At 42.2% G+C, this 27708-nt stretch overlaps 1 protein-coding gene across 1 annotated transcript in view; it reads left to right on the top strand.

The window, feature by feature from the left end:
* The window catches only part of NDUFAF2 (NADH:ubiquinone oxidoreductase complex assembly factor 2), a 123492-nt gene that overhangs the window by 71879 nt on the left and 23905 nt on the right, over positions 1-27708 (top strand). The window contains exon 3 of the mRNA XM_044292420.1: positions 19800-19840. Within this exon, the coding sequence (XP_044148355.1) occupies positions 19800-19840 (41 nt within the window). The remainder of the gene's footprint in view (positions 1-19799; positions 19841-27708) is intronic.

The raw sequence follows: 27708 nt of genomic DNA, 5'->3' as shown, positions 1-27708 counted from the left end.
AGCTGTTGCAAAACTACAACTCCCAGCATGCCCGAACAGCATTTGGCTGTGCGGGCATGCTGGGAGTTGTAGTTTTGTAACAGCTGGAGGCACACTGGTTGGGAAACACTGCACTAGACTGTGGACTGACGAGCAGCAGTGGTTACACTAGACTGTGGACTGACGAGCATCAGCGGTTACACTAGACTGTGGACTGACGAGCATCAGCGGTTACACTAGACTGTGGACTGACGAGCATCAGCGGTTACACTAGACTGTGGATTGACAAGCAGCAGCAGTTACACTAGACTATGGACTGACAAGCAGCAGCGGTTACACTAGACTATGGACTGACGAGCAGCAGCGGTTACACTAGACTGTGGACTGACGAGCAGCAGCAAATACACTAGACTATGGATTGACAAGCAGCAGCAGTTACAGTAGACCAGTGTTGGCGAACCTATGGTGCGGGTGCCAGAGGCGGCACTCAGAGCCCTCTCTGTGGGCACCCGCACCCTGGAAAAAGTCTATGGTGTACCAATATGCTTTAGACTTTTCCTGCCATTCAGACAGCGCACTTAATATAGGCAGGCTATTGTATATAGCTAAATGATAAAGTATGTGGAACATATTTTGGACTGTAGTATTCAGATTAAACTTTGTGATAAATAAGTAGGAATTTGGTTGCAGTTTGGGCACTCGGTCCGTAAAAGGTTCGCCATCACTGATCTAGACTATGGACTGACCAGCAGCAGCAGTTACACTAGACCAAGGATGCTCAACCTGCAGCCCTCCAGCTGTTGCAAAACCACAACTCCCAGCATGCAGGGAATTGTAGTTTTTAAACAGCTGGAGGGCCACAGGTTGGGAATCCCTGCACTAGACTGTGGCCTGACAAGCAGCAGCAGTTACACTAGACTATAGACTGACCAGTGGTTACATGAGACTATGGATTGACTGGCAGCAGCGGTTACAAGTCTAGACTATGGACAAGCAGCAGCGGTTACACTAGATTGTAGACTTGCTGGCAGAAGTGGTTACACTAGACCAAGGTTTCTCAACTCCAGTCCTCAGGACCCACCTACCAGTCATGTTTTCAGGATTTCCTTAATACTGAGCAGGTGATATATTTAGTGTCCATGCATCAGGACTTACCACAGGTATTCATTCTGTTGTATATTCTCAAATCCTGACCGGTAGGTGGGTCCCGAGGAGTTGAGAAACCCTGCACTAGACTATGGACTGACAAGCAGCAGCAGTTACACTAGATTGTAGACTTACTGACAGCAATGGTTACACTAGACCAGGGGTGAACAACGTTTTCTGGGTGGGGGCCACATTCAGGCTAAACCAACGTCAAGGGCCGAAAATAAAATTTAAAGGGGTATTACCAACTTCAATACCGTATTTATGGCAAATTGCCCATATACCATTAATGTCTAGTTACAGTTCCAGGACTCCCATCTAATGGAAGAATACATGAAAAACACATTTGAGCAGCCAGAAGACATAAACATACATGTCTGTTACCAGATGGTTGAGAGCCACACAGAATGGTATCGAGGGCCGCATGTGGCCCCCAGGCCACAAGTTGTGCACCCCTGCACTAGACTATGGGCTGATTGACTGCAGGTCTGTGAATTCTTCTTGATATTTCCCCTTAATTTTAAATTTCTGTAAATTTATGGGATGTGAAATTAGGATATTTTGCCATTGGGGTGGTACAGAAGTTGGGCTCCCTCCAAACAGATATTTATGGTGTATCTAATCGAGGCCAGGTAGCAGCTCTCCATTCTGACTGAACTCTACGATGTCCATAATAAGCCATATGGACAGGGATTGTCATCGTGAGCCAACTCCTCTAAGTGACTGGTGCATTAGAATGGCGGCTTGAAATTATTTTGGCTCCCAGAAGGCACCTAGCCAGCCAGCCCTGATATAATAATTATGAAATAATATCAGATGACCGGGACTGTACAACCAGCAGCACGGTCTGATTCCAGCCTTGAGGAGCTAATCGCCATCTTCTTCGTTTATTCCCCCGTTTCCCTCCAGTGCTGTTGCTAGAAGATGCACTCTGCAAATTGCACCTCCCCAGTCCTCCCGATGAATGGTCACCTATTGTCTGTGCAGATAGCATATTTTATTTCCCTCCTCCCTTGTGTGAGTGGCGCTCTTGAAAGCCTATCTGTCATTGCCAGGGCCTATGGAGATTTCCAGAGCGCGTGCCTCTTTCAGCATTTTACTGCCTGCTTATTCCGTCCTCCCCGTTTCCTGTAGCATTTAGTGATTAATGGCAGTTTTAATTTGCATGCTCACTTTTACGCTCATTAAAGTGTATTATGTGCCAGTAGGAGTGTAAAGGTTCAATGGAAATCTCATGCATACTAATCAAAATGCAAATAAGCCCAGATGAAAGAATGCCGGGGTCTTGATAGGTATGAAATGTCCAGTTATCTTTCTAAGCCTTTCTCATACATAGACAGGACTATTTAATACAGGCAAGTATGGGAGTGCGCCGCGCGGCCATCACCGGCAGAAGAGGCTATAATTAAACTCCTAGAGATGGAAAAGAGGTGATGGCTCATGTCTAGTGGGCAGCGGAGAAGTCCATTCCCCCTGAATATTTTATACTTGGTATTCATTCCGAGCCGCCATCCTTTCAGTAGAAGGGGGGATTATGATTAGGTTTACATCTAAATACTAGCTCTGATTGAACGGTTGGGCGCTCTGTTGTATGTGTGTATCCTATCGCTGACGCATTTTAAAGTAGCCCTATATTAAGGGGGTTATCCGGGTATAAATGTTTCCCTTTCCCCGTGCGTCCCCTGCCAGGTGCTGCAACTTACTAATGCAATTGCGCTACTTTATCTGTCTCACTCCGGAGATTGGTAAAGTGGTCACGTGACTGCGCCCTCTGTGGACACGATTTCCTCTGACATCACGACCAGGCCTCCCATGATCCCCTCTGTCAGAATCCCCGTCCGAATGGTGGTGATGTCAGACCTATGTGATCTTGGAAAGGGCTGGTCAATGCTCTCAATCCACAAGCGGGATATCCAACTGCTGTGTGGGAGGAAACGTTAGGAGAAGTCAACGAATATCCGTCATTACAAGGGTCCATTCGCACGTCCGCAAAACATGGACACCAGCCATGTGCGTTCCGCATTTTGGGTATCGCACATGGCCGGCCCTGTGATAGAAATGCCTATTCTCCATGGCTGCGGACAAGAGTAGGAAATGCTCTATCTCTGTTTTGCGGGGCCGAGGAACAGAACTATGGATGCGACAGCACACGGTGTGCTGTCCACCTCTTTTGAGGCCCCATTGAAATTAATGGGTCCACACCCGTTCCGCAAAATTGCGGAAAAGGTGCAGACCCATTCATGCTGACGGGTGAATGGACACTAATAGCAATTTCCTAATGTAAAAGCCTTATTCTGATCATCAGAGGGCTGCACCACTGCCGTGCCGTACAGATTTGCAAACCTTTGGATACACTTCTTGGAACATGTTCCTGAAAGGGGTTTCCCCGGGATTCATATGTCGATGACCCTTCCTCAGGATAGGTCATCGGTATCTGATCGGTGGGGGTCCGACTCCTGGCACCCCCGCGATCAGCTGTTTGAAAAGGCTGCGGCGCTCCAGTGAGCCTGCGACCTATTCCTAGGCCAGTGACATCACATTCATCAGTGAGATGGCCTGTATGCAGCTCAGCCCTATTCAAGTTAATGGTCCTTGGCTGCAATACCAAGCACAGCCACTATACAATGTATGGCGCTGGAGCACTGCCACCTCTTTAAACAGCTGATCGGCCCCCACCCTTAGACCTCATGCACACGACAGTGTTTTTTCACTGTCGGTGATTTGGCTTCAGTGGTCCATGTCCGATTTTGCTTCAGTTGTGTTTCCTTGTGTCTTCCTTTTTTTTTGTCTGACGGGGAAAAAAAGGAAGGTTAATGAAAAGTGTAATTTTATTGCATAAAGGTCTTGTAGAAAAAAACGGACGCGGACACGGATGACATACCAGTTGTGCATCAGTTTTTTTTGACGGACCCATTGACTTGAATGGGTCCATCCTCCGTTTTCCACTGACAAGAATAGGACAGGTTTAATTTTTTTGATGGACTGGAATCACGGATCACGGATCACGGAGGACTATCGTTTTTTTTCACGGCTTTCTAGAAATTAATGGGACCTCCGCTAAACTGTGAAAAATGACGGAATGGACGCGAATGCACACAACGGTCGTGTGCCTGAGGCCTTAAGATAGGTCTGCAATATAGTCCAGGAAAACCCCTTTTTAAAGAGTTTCTATGATTATCCTATTGCGGCAGTACAGAAGAATTTATCATATTTATCTTTCAGAAATTTGCTAAAAGTATATATGTGCATTATCACCTGTAGTCGGGGCGCTATGCAGTGCCAGGTGTCCCAAGTAGTGTTGAGCAAACTTGTTTTTGAAGTTCTGCGTCCAAAGTTCGGGTTATCGAAGAATCCCGTTATGGATTCCAAATTCCGTTATGCTCCGTGGTACCAAAATCCATATCTGGATTCTTCGATAAAACAAACTTTGGACGCAGAACTTAAAAAAACAAGTTCACTCAACACTAGTCCCAAGCCATATCTTTAAAGGACTATTCCCACCTCAGCAATTTATGGCTGATATTGGACTAGCCGTCATGTGCAGTGGTGTTTCCATAACTCCTATAGAAGTGAACAATAGCTTTAAAAGGTTGTCTACATTTTTCAAACCAGCACCTGGATCTGAATACTTTTAAAACTGCATGCTATTAAAAATGTAGTATGGCCAGTGAGTTGCTCACTGAAATCTATCTGTATAGCGCCACCTGCTGGTTGTTCTTTTTCTAATTTCTCTGCCCTGCTCACTGACATGGAAGCACATGCTCAGTTCCATCCTTCAGCCAGCCTCCAGCTGCAGTCAAAAGGACACGCCCGCTGAGAGAGTGCACTCCCCATAAGCTTCCAGCTTGCAATAAATCTAGCAGAACAATTGGAGCAGGGAATGGGGAGATCTCTGGATCCATGTGAGGTACAGGGCTGGTTCTAGCTTTGTTAGAAAGAGACTGTCATGTACTACATGATGTCCGATTTTCATTTTTACATTAATCATGGGATATCCCCTTTAGGGAGCATTCACACGACTGTGTTTTTCTTCCGTGTCCGTTCTGCAATTTTTGCGGACAATGCACGGACCCATTTATTTCTATGGGTCCGCAAAAATTGCGGAATGCCTTTCATTGTCATCCGTGTGCTGTCCATTCCGTGTGTCCGTTGCTTTTATTTTAGAACATGTCCTATACTTGGCCTCAAATTGTGGTCTGTGGCCCCATAGAAAGTCATTGGGTCCGTAAAAAACGGATAGCGCACGGAAATGCATCCGTATGTCATCCGTTTTTTGTAAACCCCTGGACTGAAAACAATCTAGGAAACCCCATTTCAGTTTTTTACGGACCATAAAAAACGGATGACACATGGAAGCACCACGTCAGTATTATACGGACTTACGGAACGGAGACGGAAAGATAACTGAAGACAAGCGGAACACACGGATCCGTGATTTGCGGACCGCAAAACCAACACGGTGTGTGAATGCTCCCTTAAGGGAACAGCGCAGCAGTTGTAGGCTTTGCACAGCCTGCTCGGTCATGTTGTAACTCTGGTCATCCTGGCCATCGCATAAGACCGATAAACTCATCTCCGCTATGGAAGGCTGAGAAGGCCTGATCAAAGAGGACTGTTCACTTGTTCAATCGCAGTCCACGGAGTCCCTGCCCGGCAACCATCTGTCTGATCAGGGCAGGAAGGAGAAGCCAAATGCATGAGCACATAGCATGAAGCTTTCTGTCAGAGAGAAAGGACACATGAGGCATCTCCGCACCCTGGGAGGGAAATAAACCGCTGGGTATTAACTCATAGACCAACATGGATGTTGCGCTCTGAGAATTTTTTCCCCCTCTTTTGTCCAGTTTGTAATGTACATCATGTAAATACTGGTGGCGTTCACTTTTTTGCCTCCCTCGTACCACATGACTGCACCCCGACTGCCTGCATCATTAGTGTGGAGCGGAAGTCAGTCTGTTTGCGTTTCTGTGAGATACTCAGTGTGCGTCCCATAGGAATGTATAGAGAGTCTTATAGGAATGCATATAGAGCTTAAAAAAAAACGGAGTGCCTCTTTAACCCCTCCACTACCGGGGAAAAAGCCATGAAACGGGTTGCCCAGGACTTGCATATAAATAATCTATCCTGTGGATAGGTCAGTGGTCAGCAACCTGCGGCTCTAGAGCCACATGCGGCTCTTTAGCCCCCTGATATTGGCTCTTCCAGGTGCGGGCTCACATGTACAGTGCGATAGCATTTTCGTTGCCCGTAGCAAAAATAGGTAGGAGGGTGAAGACCAGGAAGCGGTGAAGGCTCTGTACTCACCGCTTCCTGGTCCTCGGTTGTAGGCTGTGCAGGGCTGCGCACAGTGTGAGGCGCTCTGTGATGTCACTCTGTGCACGCCAGTTCACAGCACAGCCGACAGCAGGAGGAACACAGAGCGCGGGTAGTGAGGAGCAGCGGCATCCAGGAGCCGGAGAGGTAAGTGCTTTTTTTATTTTATGAAACTTGGGGCTGATCTGAGGCAATGAGGTGATGAGAATCATAATGGGGGATATGAGGGGCATCATGGATGATGAGAGGCATCATGGATGATAATGGTGATGATGAGAGGCATCATGGTTGATAATGGGGATGATGAGAGGCATGGGGCTCTTATATGAGGTCTGATTGAGGGGGTCATTTACTTTGGGGTCTGAGCTGACATCTCATCTCAGGGAGGTCTTATTAACATTGAGGTTCTGCTTAAATGCTTGAGGCATAAGGTCACTGACTTTTTGAATGTTCGTATTGCGCTTCAAACAATACCTTCATGGGAATAGGGGTTCTAAGTTGGTCTCAAACCTTATTAAGAACCAAAGAAATAAATCCTTTATTCAAGCCATCAAATCAGCCTCAGGCCCCCGACTTATTAATACTCCAGCGATAGCTCAGGAGTTTTGCTCCTTTTATTCAAATCTGTATAACCTCCCAATACCCCTCACCAGCCAGCAAATCGAGACACGCACGTCGGAGTTCCTTAGCTCTATTAACATCCCAAGAATTTCTGAGGTCGATATACATCAGCTGCTTCAACCGTTTACAACGGAAGAGGTAGAAAAGGTTCTAATGTCTATCCCTTCAGGCAGGAGTCCCGGACCTGACTGTTTTCCAAGCTCATATTACAAAAAGTATAAAGATATTTTAGTCCCACATTTTGTCACGGCATGCAATCTCCTCCTTACAGGTGGCTCTCTGACCCCACAAGCCTAGGAAGCGCACATAACGATTATCCATAAAGAAGGGAAGGATAAGGAAGCATGTGGAAGTTACAGGCCGATTTCACTGCTGAACACCGATTTGAAGTGGTACTGCTTAAAAGCAGGATGTCAGGGTTGCTCCCTGGGCTTGTGGGTGAAGAACAGGTAGAGAGGGTAGGCATAATATCAGTAGAGTCATACATGCGATCACCCACGCCATCAAATCTAAGTCCCCTCTTGTACTCCTGGGCACAGATGCGGAATAGGCGTTCGATAGGGTTAGCTGGGCCTATATGGAGAAAGTACTACGAGCCTTTGGCTTCCCTGAAGGCCTCATCAGAGCTATCTATACTCTATACTCTGCACCATCTGCGAGAGTACTAGTCAATGGCACCCTATCGAACGCCTTCCAAATTAGAAACGGTACTCGTCAAGGATGCCCAATATCCACCACCTTGTTTGTACTCACCCTAGAGACGCTTCTTCTTAAGTTCCGCCAATCCCCCACGATCAAAGGAGTGAAACTAGGCAGATTTACTTTTGGGGTTATCTCAAATAAACGCCCTTGGCGTTTCCCTCCCAGCTGTCCTGCGTACTAAGGTCAAAGCCCTCACACCATTCAAGTGGCCTACACAAGCAATAAAATATTTGGGGGTGACGATCCCGATGGACCCCAAGTTGTTGTTTAGTCTTAATTTCCCCCCGCTACTCTCCAAAGTCACCTCTATTCTCTCTAAGAGCAGCTCTCCTTTCCTAACCTATTGACCTACAAAAGGCCACCTGTCAACTAGACAGCTGCAAATACCACTTGTATAACATCTAAGGTAAACCAAAACGAACAAGTGGAGGATGGTATAAAAGGTATAAATTTATTAATAAAATACAAAAGATGGAGCTACTACAGGATTGCAAGAGTACGGAGAAGCGCAGGGTCACAGACACCACAACACACCTGAGTGTCAATAAATATGACACACGGACAGGTACAATAAATAATTGCTGATATATGTTCAAAAATAACCTGGATGGTCAAATGTGATATATCCACACAATTCCTGTAGATGAATCATGCAGATGACCATACTGGGTACAGGGAGAAGCACAGTAAATCTACACATAGTACTGGAACCTTAATACAGACCATGGGAGCAATAATGCTCAAGTGAGGATGACAATAGAAACAATAAATGCCATGGATATGTGAAGAGACTCACTATGAATGCGTGCAGGGGTCCCTAGCAACAATGTGAAGAAGGAAATACCGGCTTAGAACGTACCTGAAGACATGGTAGTGAGTGGGCGTGAGGACCCTGGGCGCACAACCTCGACGCGCGTTTCGCCCTACGGCTTCGTCAGGAGGTACTGAATGATGTATGGACAGGGTATATATAAGGGGAAGTGGGTGGGTGGAAGGAAATTACCTCTATATGGTACACCTGTGGTCCACATGTCCGGGCGCGGAAAGCTCCATGATGCTAGACGCCATCTCTCGGCGCATCCACGTCATCGCGCGAGCGCGAAAATATGACGTAACGGAGCGCGTCCAGATGGCGCCGTGCAGCGCATGCGCAGTCCGCGGCCCTGTGGAACGCAGGTGACCCGCAACCGGTAGTGCGTGGGTAAGAAACCAGGAAGTGTCACAGTCATATAAATGACTGTGACGGAATGCCGGAGAGAACACTGGACGCATCCATATTGAGTCCCACACAGTTTAACTGAGCCCAAAAATCGACACATGACATCATATGCAAGTGATAAATACAATATAGTGCATCGGATCAGCCGTATGTGTGTGGGGGCGGGGCAGAGCACACATATATCGAACATATATCAGCAATTATTTATTGTACCTGTCCGTGTGTCATATTTATTGATATTATTGATTAGGTGTGTTGTGGTGTCTGTGACCCTGCGCTCCTTTCCTAACCTGGCTAGGCAGGCAAAATGTCCTCACCACCTACATCCTGCCGCTGATAATGTACACCTTGAGAGCCCTACCCATATCGGTACCTGTTAGTTTCATTAATAAACTACAATCCATCATGAGCAGTTATTTGTGGGATAAGAAGCGCACTAGAATGTCCTTTCGCCCTCTTTCACGCTATTAGTTTGGAAAGGTGGCTTAAACTGGCCAGACAAGAGACATTCTGTATGCATGTAGATTTAGAATTGGCCCTGTTGGGTAAGGAATTGTTCCATAGGTTATGGACACCTGAGAGGACAGGAGAAGGGACCAAAGTAGATAGCGTACTCACCAGAGGAATGCTGCATATTTGCCATAAGTCTTTGGTCTTAACATCTGCTCAGGACAAGCTTTCTCCCTTAGCTCCTATCTCAGTTATCCCCACACTACTGTTCCCACAAATTAAATCTCCATCAGACATTTGGCTATCAATGTCACATCACAGATTAGGAGATTTGAAAGGGTTACAGATCACTTCCGACTTCTATACTGCCCTCTCGGGTGTACCTGCCCTTGGTAAAGATTTCATTCAAAGAAATGACTTTGAGAATGCTTGTAGGCAGTTTATGATTTCCAAATTTACCCCTCTCCCTGATCCATCATGGTTGGAGAATTATGTTCTGCTGCCGAATTTACCTCATAAATGCACCACCCTCATTTATAGGCAGATTCTAAGTGAGAGCTATTCTAGCCTACCGCCCTGGGTTGCTGAGTGGGGAAAAGAACTCCACCTTGAATTTAGTGACACTGACAGTAAATGGATTCAGAAATCTTTGCACGGCTTTTCCAAGTGCATAAAAATTCAAGAAAACTCTGTTAAGACAGCGTTGCGTTGGTACAGAACCCCCGAGTTCCTTTTTTTCAAATTTCAAAAGAGATTTCAAACATTGAGGTTCTGATTAGTGGTCTGACCTGAGGTGTAATGAAAAATATTTTTTTCCATATTGTCCTCCTCTAAAACCTATGTGCGTCTTATAGGGTAAAACGTTGTGGAGTGAAAGAAGATGTAGTGTCGAGGATTGAGAAAGGTATGTTCAGATGGTTAGGAATACCCTTATGAAGTAAATAACAATGTACCTTCCTATATATTTGAAGTTTAAAAAATTTGGCTCTCAAAAAAATAAAAATCGCTGTTTTGTCAATATTTGGCTCATTTTACTAATAAGGTTGCCCACCACTGGGATAGGTCATCAATATTTGATTGGTGGGGTCTGACTCCTGGCAACCCACCTATCGGCAGTTTAACCCTTTTCTGACACGATGATTTTCTGTTTTTGCATTTTCATTTTTCACTCTCTCCCTTCCTGGAGCCATAACATTTTTTATTTTCCGTTCACTTAGCTATATGAGGATTTTTTGGGGGGACAAGTTATATTTTCTAGTGGCACCATTTAATATTGCATAGTAGTGGGAGGCTGGAAAAATTCCAAATGGAGTGGGTTTTTTGCGGCATTCCCCATGCAGTAAAACTGATCTGTTACCTGTATGATTATGGCATTTCCACATTTATGTTAGGTGTTTCATGTGTTCTAATACTAAAAAAATAAAAAAATAAATCTGGAGTTTTTATTGATACCATTTAGGAGTATGTTTAAGGGGGGGGAGTGACAAAAACAAATGTGAATCAGTCATTTTTTATATATATTTTTTTCCATTACAGCATTCATCATACAGGATGATTATTTTTAGATTTTAACAGACATGGTGATGCCTATGATCTTAAATTTTTTTTGTTCATTATTATTAAAGGAAAATGGGGGTGATTTGCATTTTTATATATTTTTTATATTTTAAAAACTTACATTTTTTACTTATTTTTACACTTTTTAAAAGTACCCCTAGGGGACTTGAACACGCGATCATTACATTGCCTCTCCCATAGACTGCATTTATTTAGGAATGCAGCCTAAGGGAACTTTCACACTTGCGGCAGGGGATTCCAGCAGGCAGTTCCGTCACCGGCAATCCGGACGCAAACTGATGGCATTTGTCAGACGGGTCTGGATGTGGATCCGTCTGACAAATGCATTGAAATATTGGATCCGTCTCTCCGGTGTCATCCGGGAAAAACGGATCCGGTATTATTTTTTATATTTTTTATAAAGGTCTGCGCATGTGCAGACCGTAAAGCTGGGTCCGTTTTGCCAGAACACTTAATGGGTTCATTCTATTCCCGTGGAACACTGCCACCTGCAGGCCTCCACAGGAATATAATGTAACCACGGCATCTGAGCAGTCTTGAAGTGGGAGACGTAACTGCGTTCCCCGGCTGAGATCAGTGAACGTGTTACACTCTACTAATACCCCGAAGCCTCAAGCAGCATAGGCAGCTATTAGTTAAATATACAATACAGGCCACCAGGCTATATAGTGGACTATATAGCCATCAATGAGCACAATGGCAATCTAACGATTGCCAGTTATAGTCACCCAGGGTGACTTAAAAAAAAAAATATATAAGTTTACCCCCTTTCCCCAAAATCATAATACTTAACAAAAAAAAATACACATCATGGACATCGCCGCGTGCGAAAACACCCGTACTATTAAAATATAATATTTATCTCATATGGCGAATTATGTAACAGAAAAAAATAGAAACAGCTAATTCACCATTTTTAGTCACTTCAACTTCCCAAATTAATTTTATAACAAGTGATCAAAAAGTCATACACACTTCAAAACACACTCTGGTATCACTGAAAAGTATAGCTGGCCCTGCAAAAAATGACCCCTCGTACAGCTCCGTACGCATAACTACAAAAAAGTGACATTATATATTATATATATTATTTTGATGAAAAAAAAAAATGTTTTTAAGGTTTTTTTAAAAAAAAATTGTATTAAACCGCGAGAAAAACTATACAGGTGTAGTATCATTGTAATCATACTGACCTGGAGAATAAAGGTAACAGGTCAATTTTAACGCATAGTCAACGCCGTAAATAAAACTCTTTCAATTCCACCCAATTTGGATTTGGTTTGCCGCTTCCCGCAACATTATATGCAACCGTAAATAGTGCCATTAGAAAGTACTTGTCCCGCGAAAATTAAGCCCTCATAGGGATATGTGAACGGAAAAATAAAAAAAGTTAAGTCTCTGAGGAGGCGAGGAGTGAAAGACAAAAAGGGTTAAATAAAACAGGTTGCGCACTTGCACCTGATTGTCATTCCATTGATTGAAAACACCTGACTGTAATTTCACTTTCAAATCCTCTGCTAATCCTAAAGGTTCACATACTTTTATCGTAACAGACATTTGATTATTTTCCTAAATGGATAAATGACCAGGTGTAATATTTTTGACACATTTTGTTTTATTTAATTATCTTTATCTACTTATGGGTCTTGTGTGAAATATTGAAGTTTGGTCAAATTTATGCAGAAATATAGAAAATTCCGAAGGTTTCACCAACTTTCAGGCACCACTGTACATGTACGGACACTATATTGATTTTCACAGCTGATCTTGATCTTCCCTGGTACCTGCTCTTGTGAATAATCCAGGTCGTTCTGCTCTTGTTTTCATCCCGGTTTTTATCGGAGCCATTCCTAGAAGGAGAATAGTCTGTCTGGTAAACTGTGTGTGAAATGAAGCGAGAAGGAATTAGAGAAGCGTTAATCTGCTTGGAATTTCATAACCTCCATTACCACGCTCCGAATGAAGACAATTTATCTTATTTAGTTCATATTCAAGCATCCAGGGAATAAGAAAGATTAGTTAATGAGTCTGAGCTTTTATTGAAGACCTCCATATTGCCGGGGTCGCCACATCTTCATTTTAGCCAACATTACTAAAAGATCATTTTTACTATTGTCTGTTCAAATTTAAAATCTTCAAGTCTGCTACATTTAGTATTGTTACAGAGTATAACCGTGTATGTGCTCGTCTTTACTGGGCTATAAATATGGTAAAAAAGGCATCTCAATGCTTCCTCTGCAATTGGATGTAGACAAGGAGGAAGTATACATAATGTCCAAATGCAATAACTAGACAAAATTCGGTCCAATATACAAATGTGTAAAGGCAAAGATCGGGACTTAACGGTTTCACTTAATGGTTGTCTAATGGCCCTAAGGTGCTCCCGAATAATGCACCCTATAGTGGCCCCAGTAATGATATGCTCCCCCAGAGTAGCTCCAGAAGTAATAACCCCCCCCATAGTATTAATGCTCTCGGTAGTAGTAATTCCCCCTATAATGTCCCTAGTAATAATAATGCCCCTATAGTGTACCTGCTGTGGGGATGGTTTGGGTGGCCCTGGGGTACTGATGTACGGGAAAGGGTCTTTGGCCAGTCTGCCCCTGCTGACAGCAGCTTATTCCCCTCTTTCTATTAAGAATGAATACAAATGTGCATGTATATGGGGGGAGTAGAAATAATTTTTGATGGTGTATGGCCACCATGTCTGCATGAGCTTCCAGTCTAAAGGAATTGCTGAATGGTAGTGGGGGGTAGTACCGGCTGTATCTTAGAGGCCACAAAAGAACACGCCAGTGGTATGAATGTCATATGGTAAAATGTAAGGGACCTGGTACACATTGCTTCTCGAGAGCTTCCAGTTATACCAAGTATCTGCTGAAGCTGAGGCCTGTGTGCGTTTTGCATTTTGTGGAACGCATGCGGCCAGTCCTATGATAGAAATGCCTATTCTTGTCCGCAACATTGCGGAACCGACCCATCAATGCGGTTATGTGAATGGGCCTTTAAAGTTCCCTGAACGGGTAACCAAGCTGTCCTACATTAGATTGTTCTGACCTTTGACGTGCCAAGCTAAGACTGCATTCCTATCAGCGCTTGGATTTCCGTTGTTCTGCTTTGTTACATGACACAAACTTTAATGGTGTTCGTTAGGGGTTTCCATTATGCAGCCTGGAATTGTACTGGACAAAATGGTGTGACAATCTGTGACAGAGGTGGAACCTAAAGTGGCCTTCAGACATGAACGTGGCGGAAACTGGAGACCCTTTGCAAAATCTCTGTGTCCGTTTTACATCAGATTCTACATTACCTTTGCTGCCTGAAAAACAAGGGTCAAATACCATTAAAAACACATTACGCAAATAAATGCCACCTTGACCTTTTTGAGATACTTAACCATTTAAACTGTTTTCACAAACCACAGATGAAATGGATGTGAATCTGCCATTAATCAGGTTGACAAACTACAAGATTCATTTTGACTCCTAAGCAGTGGCCTTTCTAATGCCAATTTATGGCGCAGTTGCTCTTTGTTGGAAAGGTTACGCTATCGAGAACATATTCTGAACTTTTCCTCTCGCCTTGCACTGCGAGGGATCTACTCCAATGCTGCTCCCCATTAACCACAGAGTTAATTTTATTGTCTGACATTTTGCTGCTTTCAAGTCTCCTGCCAAAGTCGTGTCACTGACCAATTATTTTCTCTATCGTGGTTGAGAAGGATAGCCGTGTCTTCATATATTCTGCCCCATTCTACCACGAGCAATGGAGATCTGACCCTAAATCACAAAATAATACACCCTTAAAAGGGGTTGTCCAGCTTTTTGGACATTTTTAACTTTCATTTTTACATACTCCCCTACTCTCTGCTACTTCGTCCCGGCGCCGTAGGTTAGTTCAGCTGTCATCTCAGTTCCCGTACTGTAAACTTGCAGACCGACGAGGTCTGGTTTCAGCAGTGACAACCATGCCACTTGGGGACATGTCAGTGATGAGACCAGTCATTGGTTGCTGTGGCACATGTGACCCTGCCCGAGCGGAAGTTTACAGGACCGGGACTAAATGGAGCCAGGGAGCTGAGATAGAGCAGCATGGAGCAGGTGAGTATAATGTTTTTTTTTTTTTTTACATGGGTAGAGCTCGCAACTACTGAAACTTCTCAAAGTTGAACAACCCCTTTAAATCTATGGTTAGCACCCCCTTGTCTGTAATAACAGAGGCACAATATTTATTATCTGGGACAAATTGTGCATCCAAAGTGACTAGGCCTTATGCACATGACCATATATACAGCTTCGTATAGAGACGTAATGTACCAACACTTAAGGGGGGGGGGGGGGGGGACGACTTACCTGTACCATAGATTCATACAGAGGCAAAGGTGGGTCAGGATTTTCTTCTGTCAGATTCCATTAAAATCCAAGAAAAAAGTGCCATAATCCCAATGCTGTATCACAGAACCAGCATTGCTTCTAGGAAGAATCCACCTCATTATACAATGTATCATGGAGCTCTATAAGACATCCAGGGGCAGACTCGCCATAGACCCTACAGTGAAACTTCCCAGTGGGCCAATGCCCAGGTGGCCGACCAAGCCCCTCTCACAGTCATGTACAGGGTGATCTGATGAGCTCAGCATTTAGTTAATGCTAGGAGCATCTGTTACTTATCCACCTGGCTGGCAGAAGAAAATGCTCTCCTGAATTCAACTGTATTGCCGTCCTCGGGAGGGTGGTAGAGTTAAATGCCGTAGGGGCGGCAGTGTTTTGTGCTAATGACTACAATATTGCGACAAATATTTTTCCCAGTTATTATACATTCCAATTTTTTGATGACAGGCCATATCTACATTTTCAACTATTTCATACATTTATTTAATGCATTTAAAATTAGGAATTGATTACAGTATATTTTAATGTTTTTTCCATGCAGACCTATGTGTTTCCATGGTTACAGACTATGGTGTAGTCTGATCCTACGGTCGTGTTCTCTACTTTCTATCTGTAGATTAGCTGAAGAAGGAAGTAATGAATGACTGCAGGATCAGGTTTTGCGTATAACTTGCTGCCCGACTCCCTTTCTCCCCTACCTCAGCCTCTCCGCTTGGCTCCCTGGATGTAAACTTCCATTTTAATTCCACTCTAGCCGATCGCTGGCCGCAGCGGTGACCTGCCCTCCCCCTTCTTGTGTCACGTTAATGTTCAGCAATTGGCTGCAGTGGCCTCAAAATTGAAGTTTACATCCAGGGAGCCAAGTGGAAAAGCCGAGGTCAGGGAGAAAGGGAGCCAGAATTGGGAAGCAGTTAGGTATGCTCCCATTTGCATGTCTGCTCAAGAGGGGGGTTGCCAAAGACCACCCAAAAGGTGCACAAACCCCTTTAAGTGGGCACATTCATGATTTTTTTTTTTACCACAGGTTAACAGCCTATATGTGATTATTCTATTTTTTGTTTCTGGATATACAGGGTTTTTTTTTAAGTCACTCCATGTATTCCACTCCCTGTCCTGACTCTTACTTCCTCCTTTGTTTGGATATTTAGCACAGACCTGTTATCCCAATTCCACTAATTTACTATTATACTAGCAGATAACAACTCCTAGTTTTCTAGTAATCGGCTATTTTATAAAGTCCCGTAGTGGTGAACGGAGGGGTGTGCTCTTTATTCACAGTGGGGCCCTGTTTCTGTCATGTGCAGCCATCGGACATTTATGACATATCCTATATTATTGCATTATTGTAAATATGCCCACAATATGATCATGGCTTTGCCACCCTCTGAAATTGTATATAATTGTGCCATATTTTAACTGTACTCCTTTCAATTCAGAAGCAAAGCTTGGCTTTATTAAAAAAAAACATGGTTTTTCATCTATTATTTATGAAGCCTACCTTCTGATTGCTCTGTATGTATTAGTTTTATACAAATATATATATATATATATATATATATATACAGTACAGACCAAAAGTTTGGACACACCTTCTCATTCAAAGAGTTTTCTTTATTTTCATGGCTGAAAATTGTAGATTCACACTGAAGGCATCAAAACTATGAATTAACACATGTGGAATTATATACATAACATAACAAACAAGTGTGAAACAACTGAAAATATGTCATATTCTAGGTTCTTCAAAGTAGCCACCTTTTGCTTTAATTACTGCTTTCCACACTCTTGGCATTCTCTTGATGAGCTTCAAGAGGTAGTCCCCTGAAATGGTTTTCACTTCACAGGTGTGCCCTGTCAGGTTTAATAAGTGGGATTTCTTGCCTTATAGAAGGGGTTAGGACCATCAGTGGCGTTGAGGAGAAGTCAGGTGGATGCACAGCTGATAGTCCTACTGAATAGACTGTTAGAATTTGTATTATGGCAAGAAAAAAGCAGCTAAGTAAAGAAAAACGAGTGGCAATCATTACTTTAAGAAATGAAGGTCAGTCAGTCAGCTGAAAAATTGGGAAAACTTTGAAAGTAAGGGCTATTTGACCATGAAGGAGAGTGATGGGGTGCTGCGCCAGATGACCTAGCCTCCACAGTCACCGGACCTGAACCCAATCGAGATGGTTTGGGGTGAGCTGGACCGCAGAGTGAAGGCAAAAGGGGCGACAAGTGCTAAGCATCTCTGGAAACTCCTTCAAGACTGTTGGAAGACCATTTCAGGGGACTACCTCTTGAAGCTCATCAAGAGAATGCCAAGAGTGTGCAAAGCAGTAATCAAAGCAAAAGGTGGCTACTTTGAAGAACCTAGAATATGACATATTTTCAGTTGTTTCACACTTGTTTGTTATGTATATAATTCCACATGTGTTAATTCATAGTTTTGATGCCTTCATAGTCATGAAAATAAAAAACTCTTTGAATGAGAAGGTGTGTCCAAACTTTTGGTCTGTACTGTATGTGTATATATGTGTGTGTGTGTGTGTATATATATATATATATATATATATATATATATAATATTTATTTTATTTATTTGTCTCCTTTTACATTGAATATTCACATTTTAATACCAGGTTTTATTTAAGTTAAACATTCTGTGCTGATTAATTTCATAATATATCTTTACACAGGTTAGAGCTCAATTTTTCGGATACAAAGCTTTAGATCCCCTGTACATAAGCAGTTTTAAGGGGTCCTTCGGTCTCATAATGAATTTTATGTAATCTGCCCAGACTGCCCCAGACACTGAATATTTTTACCACGTATACATGTTTTTCATGTAAGCACTTTCCTTCTCCTGTTTTTGGCATCACTGCATCCTGGCAGGATGTTTACATAGAAAATGTCGTCCTGTTTTTATCAGCTTTCTGCTCAGTTTTCTAACCAATCACAGCATGTTTAGCTCTTCCATGTTTCACAGGGCTTACTCCACCTAACTAACATGGAGAGGGGAGGTGTAGGAGAAGTGACTACTACAGAGAAAGGCAACATTACGAACAAAGAATGATGGGTTTTGTTGGAAAAAACTGCAAGAAGCTGATGAAAACAGGAAGTCCTGCATGTAAACATCCTGCCAGGATGCAGTGATGATTAGAACAGGGGAAGGAAAGTACTGACATGAAAAACAAAATGGGGCAAAATATGCAATGTTTGGGGTACTAGTGCAGATTTAAAAAAAAAAAAATTTGAAACTGGAGAACCCTTTTTAATGATAACATTTTGACTACCCGAAGCTGCCAATTGGGGGAAATTACTGCATACTGTTTTATCACTCGAATAGCTGTATAAGTACTGTGCAGTAAGTTAATAAGTTCACAGATTACTAATTAGTCCCAGCAATCAAAAGAAAGGGGGACCCACATCCCCCATTTGAATAAAGCGCTGGTCAAGCATCTGCACCACTGCTGCATTTATCTCTATGGGACTGTCGGAAATAACTAAGTACAGTGCTCAGCTATCTCTGGTGGTCCCCTAGACTTTGAATGCAGCAGTGGTGCGCATGCTCAACCAGTGCTTCATTCAGATGAGGCGCATGGGCCCCCTTTTTTTTTTTTTTTTTGGCGGGAGTAATCTGGGAATTTATGAACTTACTGCATACTACTTATACAGCTAACTCGGCGATAAAACAGTGTGCGGTAATTTCCCACTAGTGGCAGCTGTCGACCCTTCTAAAAGTTGTCCCTTATGCAGTGAATATCAGGGGTCAGCAACCCCTGACATGCCAGCTGTTGTGAAACTATAACTCCCAGCATGCTCCATTCACTTCTATGCGAGTACAGCTGAGCCAATGTGAATGCTGGGAGATGTAGTGTCACAACAGCTGGCGTGCTGAAGGTTGCTGACCCCTGAAATAGAGAATAACTTTTTCTAATGGGAGTACCCCTTCAATTCAGTTCCAATGAATATTCAGGCAGCGCTAAAGGCTAAGGGTGGTCCTACCCAGTACTAGAAAGGTGTATTTATTGTCCATATGGGTAATGCAGAAAAGACTAGGTATGGTACATGATAATGTTTACTGATTAGTATACTGTCATTTTAACGCATTGACAGTCTATCCAAAGCTCAGTTTGGAGATTGGCTTATTCCCTGAGTGTGATTTATACTGTAGTCTGAAAGCATACCAGTAAGTACCAGTCAGGGAATGGGAGCTTTTAGAGGTTCCTACATGCATCGGGGAATAACTCAAGCATAACTGTATTTTTAACTATACTAAAAAAATCCATTAGCATACCGTCTGTAGAAGCATGAAGAGGCTTCGGGATAATTTCAGAATTCTTTTGTTTGTTCTTGCGCTTTGTGCAGGTCTCAAACTAGACAAATCTTTATTTTATATTTCTTGTTCTCTATTGTAGCATGGATCAGAGGCAAAAGGAAAGACCCTCCGACAATCGAGGTGAGGATCCAGACGAACATTGCGCTGAAAGTCTTTTTATTCTGTGGGAAAACCTCTCAATGTTGTTTACTCAGTGCATGTGTACAAACCGCATTGTGCTCTGTGTGTATGGGAACTTTTATATTGCATCTGTTTTATGGGTTTTTTTGTTTTGCTTATTTTTATCTAAGCCTTTTAAATATTAGAAATTATACTGCTTAGTGAGCCTTTTAAAGGGGTTGTGCCAGCCTAACATGATATTTTAAAGGGCATCTGTCAGCAGATTTAGATCTATAAAACTGGCTGACCTGTTACATGTGCGCTTGGCAGCTGAAGGCATCTGTGTTGGTCCCATGTTCATATGTGCCCTCATTGCTGAGAAAAATGATGTTCTAATTTATGCAAATGAGCCTGTAGGAGCAACGGGGGCGTTGAAGTTACACCTAGAGGCTCTGCTCTCTCTGCAACTGCTGTGCCCTCTGCGCTTTGACAGGACCAGGCATGATGACGTTTTCACTGCCTGGCCCTGTCAAAGTAGAGAGGGTGCAGCAGTTTCAGAGAGAGCAGAGCCTCTAGGTGTAACTGCAACGCCCCCGTTGCTCCTACAGGCTCATTTGCATATATTAGAACATCATTTTTCTCAGCAATAAAGGCACATATGAACATGGGACCAACACAGATGCCTTCAGCTGCCAGGTTCACATGCAACAGATCAGCCAGTTTCATAGGTACAAAACTGCTGACGGATGCCTTTTAAAACTAAAAATACAGCATGAAAAACTAGTTCATTTTGTAATTTACTTCTGTTACTAAATGCTCCAGTGAGATATTCTCTTTATTGTAATGGCATCCCTCGGTGTTTAATCAGTATATTAATGTGCACATCTACCTACTGAGGTGGTCGTCCATGTTCCGTTCCATCCTTCAACTGCCATCAGCCACATCTACTGTTGGAAGCTGTGAGAGTTACAGGGGGAGAGCTGCAGCAGAGAAGACATGCCTGCTGAGCTGCAGCTGAAATGACACGCCCCTAGAAAAACCATGCCCCCAGAGCTGCCAGCCTGAAGAGAATATAGCAGAGTGGTTGGAGCAATTAATGGGGAGAACCATGTGAGGTACAGGGATGATTCTAGCTTTGTTAGAAAGAGGTTGGCATGTACTATATGATGTCTGATTTTCATTTTTTACATTAGTCATGGGATAACCCCTTTAAGGGTGTCATAAGCATCTTCTGCAGGGTTTAACACAAGTCCATACTGTACATCTGTGGTCCTCCAGTTTTATAGACGCAGTTTTACTCTCAAGTGTTCCCTGCGGTAATGATAGTAAGATCAGTAACCACAAATGTACTTTCTGCATAGAATAGTTTGTCGGAGATATAAAGCAAATGCTTTATATAAAAGAAAGGATCAAAGGAAAAAAATTCAAAGGGAATTGATCCTAGAGGTGGACATTTAAACACCTTAAAAAGAGATTGTTGTTAATTTAATTATGTTGCACAATAAGTAAAATAAGGTACAAACTTCTATGCAAAAATATAATTGATTTATTATACAATAACTTAAAATACAATCAAAGCTTAATAATTGTGAAACCCAATATGCAATAACACACAGTGATATGCAGTACCCAAAATTTTTCACTAGATGTCTCTAACACGACTACCACCGTTCCAGATCACCTCTCAAACATAAAAATGTAATATAAGCATCTCGACGACCATTATGAGATATACAATCAATAGTGATAAGGACAGATATGAACCCTTGCTCTGCTCAAACTATGACCAATCTCGGATATCATGTAGTATTGCTACATAAGTTATAAAGTTATAAATTATCAAGCCTCATATGACTATGGAATGTATATTCCAATCAGAGATTTCTACTAGATCTTTTATTCAGTAATATGCATCTTTACTGAATAGTGATAATATTGATGTTGCACTTAACATTATACATCCGCACTAAAGCGGGGATTTTCCTAAATATCAAGCCAAATAATTCAATCAATACTACATATAAAGTTATACGTTACCCGAGAGTGTGTGGTTTATGATCACAAACTTATCAGCTAGACACCCCTTCCTAACTTGGAGTTTTCCAATCATTGTCGATTAGGCGTGTACATATGATATTGACTGTGATGTCACTGTATCACCCAGAATTCATTCCAGCTGTTAGTGCAATGTTACCTGTTCATGCATAGGTGGCACTATTGCATAAGCTACTAGCATCATCACTATTAAGAGTTAAAAGTCCAGGTCTGATTTCTCCTACACATAATATATGGAATCCTAAATCAGAGCTAAGGGATTCATTTTGACACGAAAACCAATTTTGGCATAGACTTTGTGGTACCATTTAGACTTTTCCCATACTCTCAAATTTATGTACCGATAAGAATATAATAGACCTTGTACTCTCACATGTGTGTCTCCTCGTTTACTCCAACGGTTTATTGATTGTAAGTTAAAATAACACCATCTTCCCTGAACGAGGACTCATTAACACAGTCTACCCATTAAATTCTTCTTATCATGCTTTAGGAGTGTATGCGTTCCTAGTGAGAAATGAGATAATCGATCAGGCATGTCCAAACTGCGGCCCTCCAGCTGTTGCAAAGCTACAACTCCCAGCATGCCTGGGTAGCTTACAGCTATTAGGGCATGCTGGGAGTTGTAGTTTTGCAACAGCTGGAGGGCCGCAGTTTGGACATGCCTGTAATAGATGTATTGACATCCTTCATAATATTCAACAATATAAAAAGATACATATGTCCTATTGATTATCTTATACTAAAAACTAATGTTCATTGCCGTATTTTTTGCCCTATAAGACGCACTTTTCCCCCCCAAATGTGGGGGGTGGAAATAGCAGTGTGTCTTATGGGGCGAATGCTGCAATTTACAATGATACACGGCCGCCACACAGTGCGGTTGGTGGGTGTATCAACTGAAAGGGAGGAGGGGCTGGGGGCCGGCATCTGGATTAAGAATGACAGCGGGGACCTGTGCAGTCCCTGTATTCTATTGCACTGGCCCTGCTCACTGTTGTATAATCTTATCTAACCTGTAGGCATTATTAAGATATAATAATCATGTGTAATCCATCTGTATTACTTACAACATTAAGTTCCGTAGCAGAGAGGAGGGAGGAGGCAGGCCGGGAGGGCGGGGAAGCGGCGCTTCACTCACTAGGTCATGCGCCTGCACTGCCCACTTTATGAATGAAGCAGGCGGCACGGGGGCGCGTGACGTAGTGAGTGACGCGCCGCCCTCCCGGCCTGCCTCCTCTTTGCTATGGATCTTAATGTTGTAAGTAATACAGATGGATTACACATGATTATTATATCTTAACAATGCCTACAGGTTAGATAAGATTATACAACAGTGAGCGGGGCCTATGCTTTAGGATACAGGTACTGCTTCGGTCCCCGCTGTCATTCCTAATCCAGATGCCAGCCCCTGTATTGGGGGTCATTCACACTGCAGGGACACTGTTATGGGGGAAATATGTGGATGGCACATAGCATAAGATGCTATATATGTGTCATCCACCGATATCCCCCCCCCCCCGTCCCCATAGCAGTGCCATCCACAGGATGTCCCCATAGCAGTGCCATCCACAGGATGTCCCCATAGCAGTGCCATCCACAGACCACCATTAGTTCAAAACCCACCGAAAGCACACCTTTCTGTAAAAAAAATAATTATTTTCTTATTTTCCTTCTCAAAAACCTAGGTGCGTCTTATGGGCAGGTGCGTCTTATAGGGCGAAAAATATGGTATATGTATACATTATCACAGACTTTCTGCTTCATCAACAGACCCTAAACCATAGGGGTAATAAGCACCAGATGCATCTAGAAAATATTCTTATCTCTGTCATAAATCCACAAGGAGACAAGAATGACTCTTCTCAGACTGGTACATCTACAGAGAAAAAAACTACATGTTTCGGCCTACTTTAAAATACATACACAATGGTGAATATAGCACACATGGCCTATTATATATCAAATCCACTATAATTAGGATATTTTGATATAAATGTTATGTACCTATTAAAAGGCACAACAAGTTATTTTAGCAGTTATTATTTGCCATTGCATTTATAGCACCAGTGTGTTCTATCACACTGTACAGAGCTTGCCATGGCCTTGCGTTAGTCCGCCTCCCCAGTGGAGCTCACGATTTAATTTACTGATCTCAGATTTACTCATCCTGATTAATATGTAGATAGTGTAAACTGTCAGTAAACAGCAGTCCAAAAATGCACCAGATTTATCATTGACTCCCACCGTATGATAAATGTGGCACATAAAGGAAACTTTATACCACCGATTGACTGGCTTGCATTAGGGGTTGTCCGAGATGTCGCACAATCTCGTGCCGCCGGCATTTCCTGGATCAAGTGCCATCTATTCAGCCAGGGATTGCAACCCGCAGAGTGTGCTTGAGTCTGAATCACTCGCTAAAGTGCTTGCGAGAGATTCAGACTCACACAGCGCAGCCAGTTCTAATCCCAAGCTAGGATCATGTGCTGAATAGATTGTGTGGGATCTCGGATATCCCCTTTAAATTGAAGCCATTTTCTCGATCTAAGTCTCACCCATTTTCCTCAAACCCCCTACACCCTCCAACCCCTTGTCTAGTTAGTTGCAAAAAGTGTCTAGAACACATAATAAATGTGTTACAAGGCTTGTACATCACTTTTTATTTTTTATTTTTTTATTTACGAAATGAGCCATAATTTTGGAACATTTGGGTTTAGAAAGTTAATATGGTTTTGGAAGGAAACCCATGCAAACAGAGGGAGAACATACAAATTGGACATGTTATACTTGGTTAGACCCAGGACTCCAGAGCTGCAAGGTGTCACCTTTTGTATACAACACCTTTTATAACTTTCACTGTGCTATCCAAACTTTTCTTCTCTTTCCCATTTATGTCCTAATGTGTCCTCATTGTAGCAGTATCCGCTTCATGGCTTGCTGGGTGGTAGAATGCAGAAGGAAGGAATATCCTTTTGTTGTAATCTGATTCCATTATTACTTTAACTACTATTTTGACAGATGTTGTTTTAGAGGTGTAAGAAAAGACTGCACTTATGCAAATTAGGATATGTTTTTACTGATTTAAAGAAGTTGTGTAACTGGAAGAATAGTAAGTCAGTCCTATGTAAGTATATTCAACACATAAAAAAAAAATGATACTACATCCTTGTATGGAGATTGTTCATATGATGTAAAGCTTAACATGTTATCAGACCTTCACCTTTTTTATTTACAACCAGGGGAACAAAAGTAAAGGACAGTTTAAGAAAGATAGTTAAAAATACATGTGCTCACACCTTTACTTTTGGGCTGTTTTTGTGTATAGACTAGGTTGGGTCTCCTGTGAGTTGAGGTGAAATTGCCACATCTGCAATGTCCCATATTGAAAACTTATAGAGTAGAGAGGCAGTACTTATCTATATCTATTTCATTTACAGAGACAGAAAAGGAGGTGGTACTATCTGTAAATAAATCGTTAACAGACAGACAATCATTCAGCGGGCATCCTGTTACAACGCCGGGGGGGGTCCTGTGACCCCCCCCCCCGTATCGGCGATCGCCGCAAACCGCAGGTCAATTCAGACCTGCGGATTGCGGCAGTGCCATCGGGTCCCCATGCGGCTGTGGGGGGGACCTGATGGCATGGAAGGCAGCTCGATGTCTAAGGAAGGCATCGCGCTGCCTTCCGGTGAAGAGCCAGTGAGATCCAGCCCCCCTGAATCTCACAGGCCCCGGAAGCTGTATGAGTAATACACACAGACAATACATACAGAAGTATTGGAATGCATTGTAAAGGAATATACCCCCCAAAGTGGGGCAAAAAAGAAAGTGAAAAAAATGTTGAAAAAATAAAGTTTTCCCCCCAAAAAATTCAAAGTTTCAAGTAAAAATAAACAAAAACGTAATTTTCCCCCCAAAAAGTTAAAGAAAATTGGTTAAAAAAATTGGGGGGAAAAAAAAGTATACATATTAGGTATCGCCGCGTCCGTATCGACCGGCTCTATAAACATATTGCATGACCTAACCCCTCAGATGAACACCATAAAAAATAAAAACTGTGCTAAATAAACAATTTTTTGTTACCTTACATCAGAATATGGACACTAAAACATCATTTTTTTTGTTTGAAAAAAGCTGTTATTGTGTGAAACTTACATAAATAAATAAAATGTATACATATTTGGTATCGCCGCGTTCGTATCGACTGGCTCTATAAAAATATCACATGACCTAACCTCTCAGATGAACACCGTAAAAAATAAAAACTGTGCTAAATAAACCATTTTTTGTCACCTTACATCACAAAAAGTGTAATAGCAAGCGATCAAAAAGTCATATGCACCCCAAATTAGTGCCAATCAAACTCATCCCGGAAAAATCATACCCTAACCAAGGTAATCGCCCATAAACTGAAAAAATGATGGCTCTCAGACTATGGAAACACTAAAACATGATTTATTTATTTATTTTTGCTTCAAAACTTAAATAAATAAATTATACATATTAGGTATTGCCGCATCCGTGACAACCTGGTCTATAAAAATATCACATGATCTAACCTGTCAGATGAATGTTGTAAATAACAAAAAATAAAAACTGTGCCAAAACAGCTATTTCTTGTCATCTTGCCACACAAAAAGTGTAATATAGAGCAACCAAAAATCATATGTACCCTAAACTAGTACCAACAATACTGCCACCCTATCCCGTAGTTTCTAAAATGGGGCCACTTTTTTGGAGTTTCTACTCTAGGGGTGCATCAGGGGGGCTTCAAATGGGACATGGTGTAAAAAAAAAAACAGTCCAGCAAAATCTGCCTTCCAAAAACCGTATGGCATTCCTTTCCTTCTGCGCCCTGCCGTGTGACCGTACAGCTGTTTACGACCACATATGGGGTGTTTCTGTAAACTACATAATCGGGGCCATAAATATTGATTTTTGTTTTGCTGCTTTATTGCTTGCTTTGTTACTGGGAAAAATGGATTAAAATGGAAAATTTGCCAAAAAATTGAAATTCTGAAATTGTATCTCCATTTGCCAATAACTCTTGTGGATCACCTAAAGGGTTAACAACGTTTGTAAAAATCTGTTTTGAATACCTTGAGGGGTGTAGTTTCTTAGATGGGGTCACTTTTATGGAGTTTCTACTCTAGGGTTGCATCAGGGGGGCTTCAAATGGGACATGGTGTCAAAGAACCAGTCCAGCAAAATCTGGCTTCCAAAAACCGTATGGCATTCCTTTCCTTCTGCGCCCTACTGTGTGCCCGTACAGTAGTTTACGACCACATATGGGGTGTTTATGTAAACTACAGAATCGGGGCCATAAATATTGAGTTTTGTTTGTCTGTTACCCTTGCTTTGTTACTGGAAAAAATTGATTAAAATGGAAAATTTGCCAAAAAATCTAAATTCTGAAATGTTATCTCCATTTGCCATTAACTCTTGTGGAACACCTAAAGGGTTAATGACGTTTGTAAAATCAGTTTTCAATAGCTTGAGGGGTGTAGTTTCTATATGGGGTCATTTTTGGGTGGTTTCTATTATGTAAACCTCGCAAAGTGACTTCAGACCTGAACTGGTCCCTAAAAATTGGGTTTTTGAAAATTTCAGAAAAATTTCAAGATTTGCTTCTAAACTTCTAAGCCTTGTAACATTCCCAAAAAACTAAATCTCATTCCGAAAATGATCCAAACATGAAGTAGACATATAAGGAATGTAAAGTAATAACTATTTTTGGAGGTATTACTATGTATTATAGAAGTAGAGAAATTGAAACTTGGAAATTTGCAATTTTTTACAAATTTTTGGTAAATTTGGTATTTTTTTAATAA

Source organism: Bufo gargarizans, chromosome 1 (genome assembly GCF_014858855.1).
Source record: "Bufo gargarizans isolate SCDJY-AF-19 chromosome 1, ASM1485885v1, whole genome shotgun sequence".
Taxonomy (NCBI): Eukaryota; Metazoa; Chordata; class Amphibia; order Anura; family Bufonidae; genus Bufo; species Bufo gargarizans.
The sequence above is the reverse complement of the archived record's forward strand: the minus strand, read 5'-3'. Positions and strand labels throughout refer to the sequence as shown.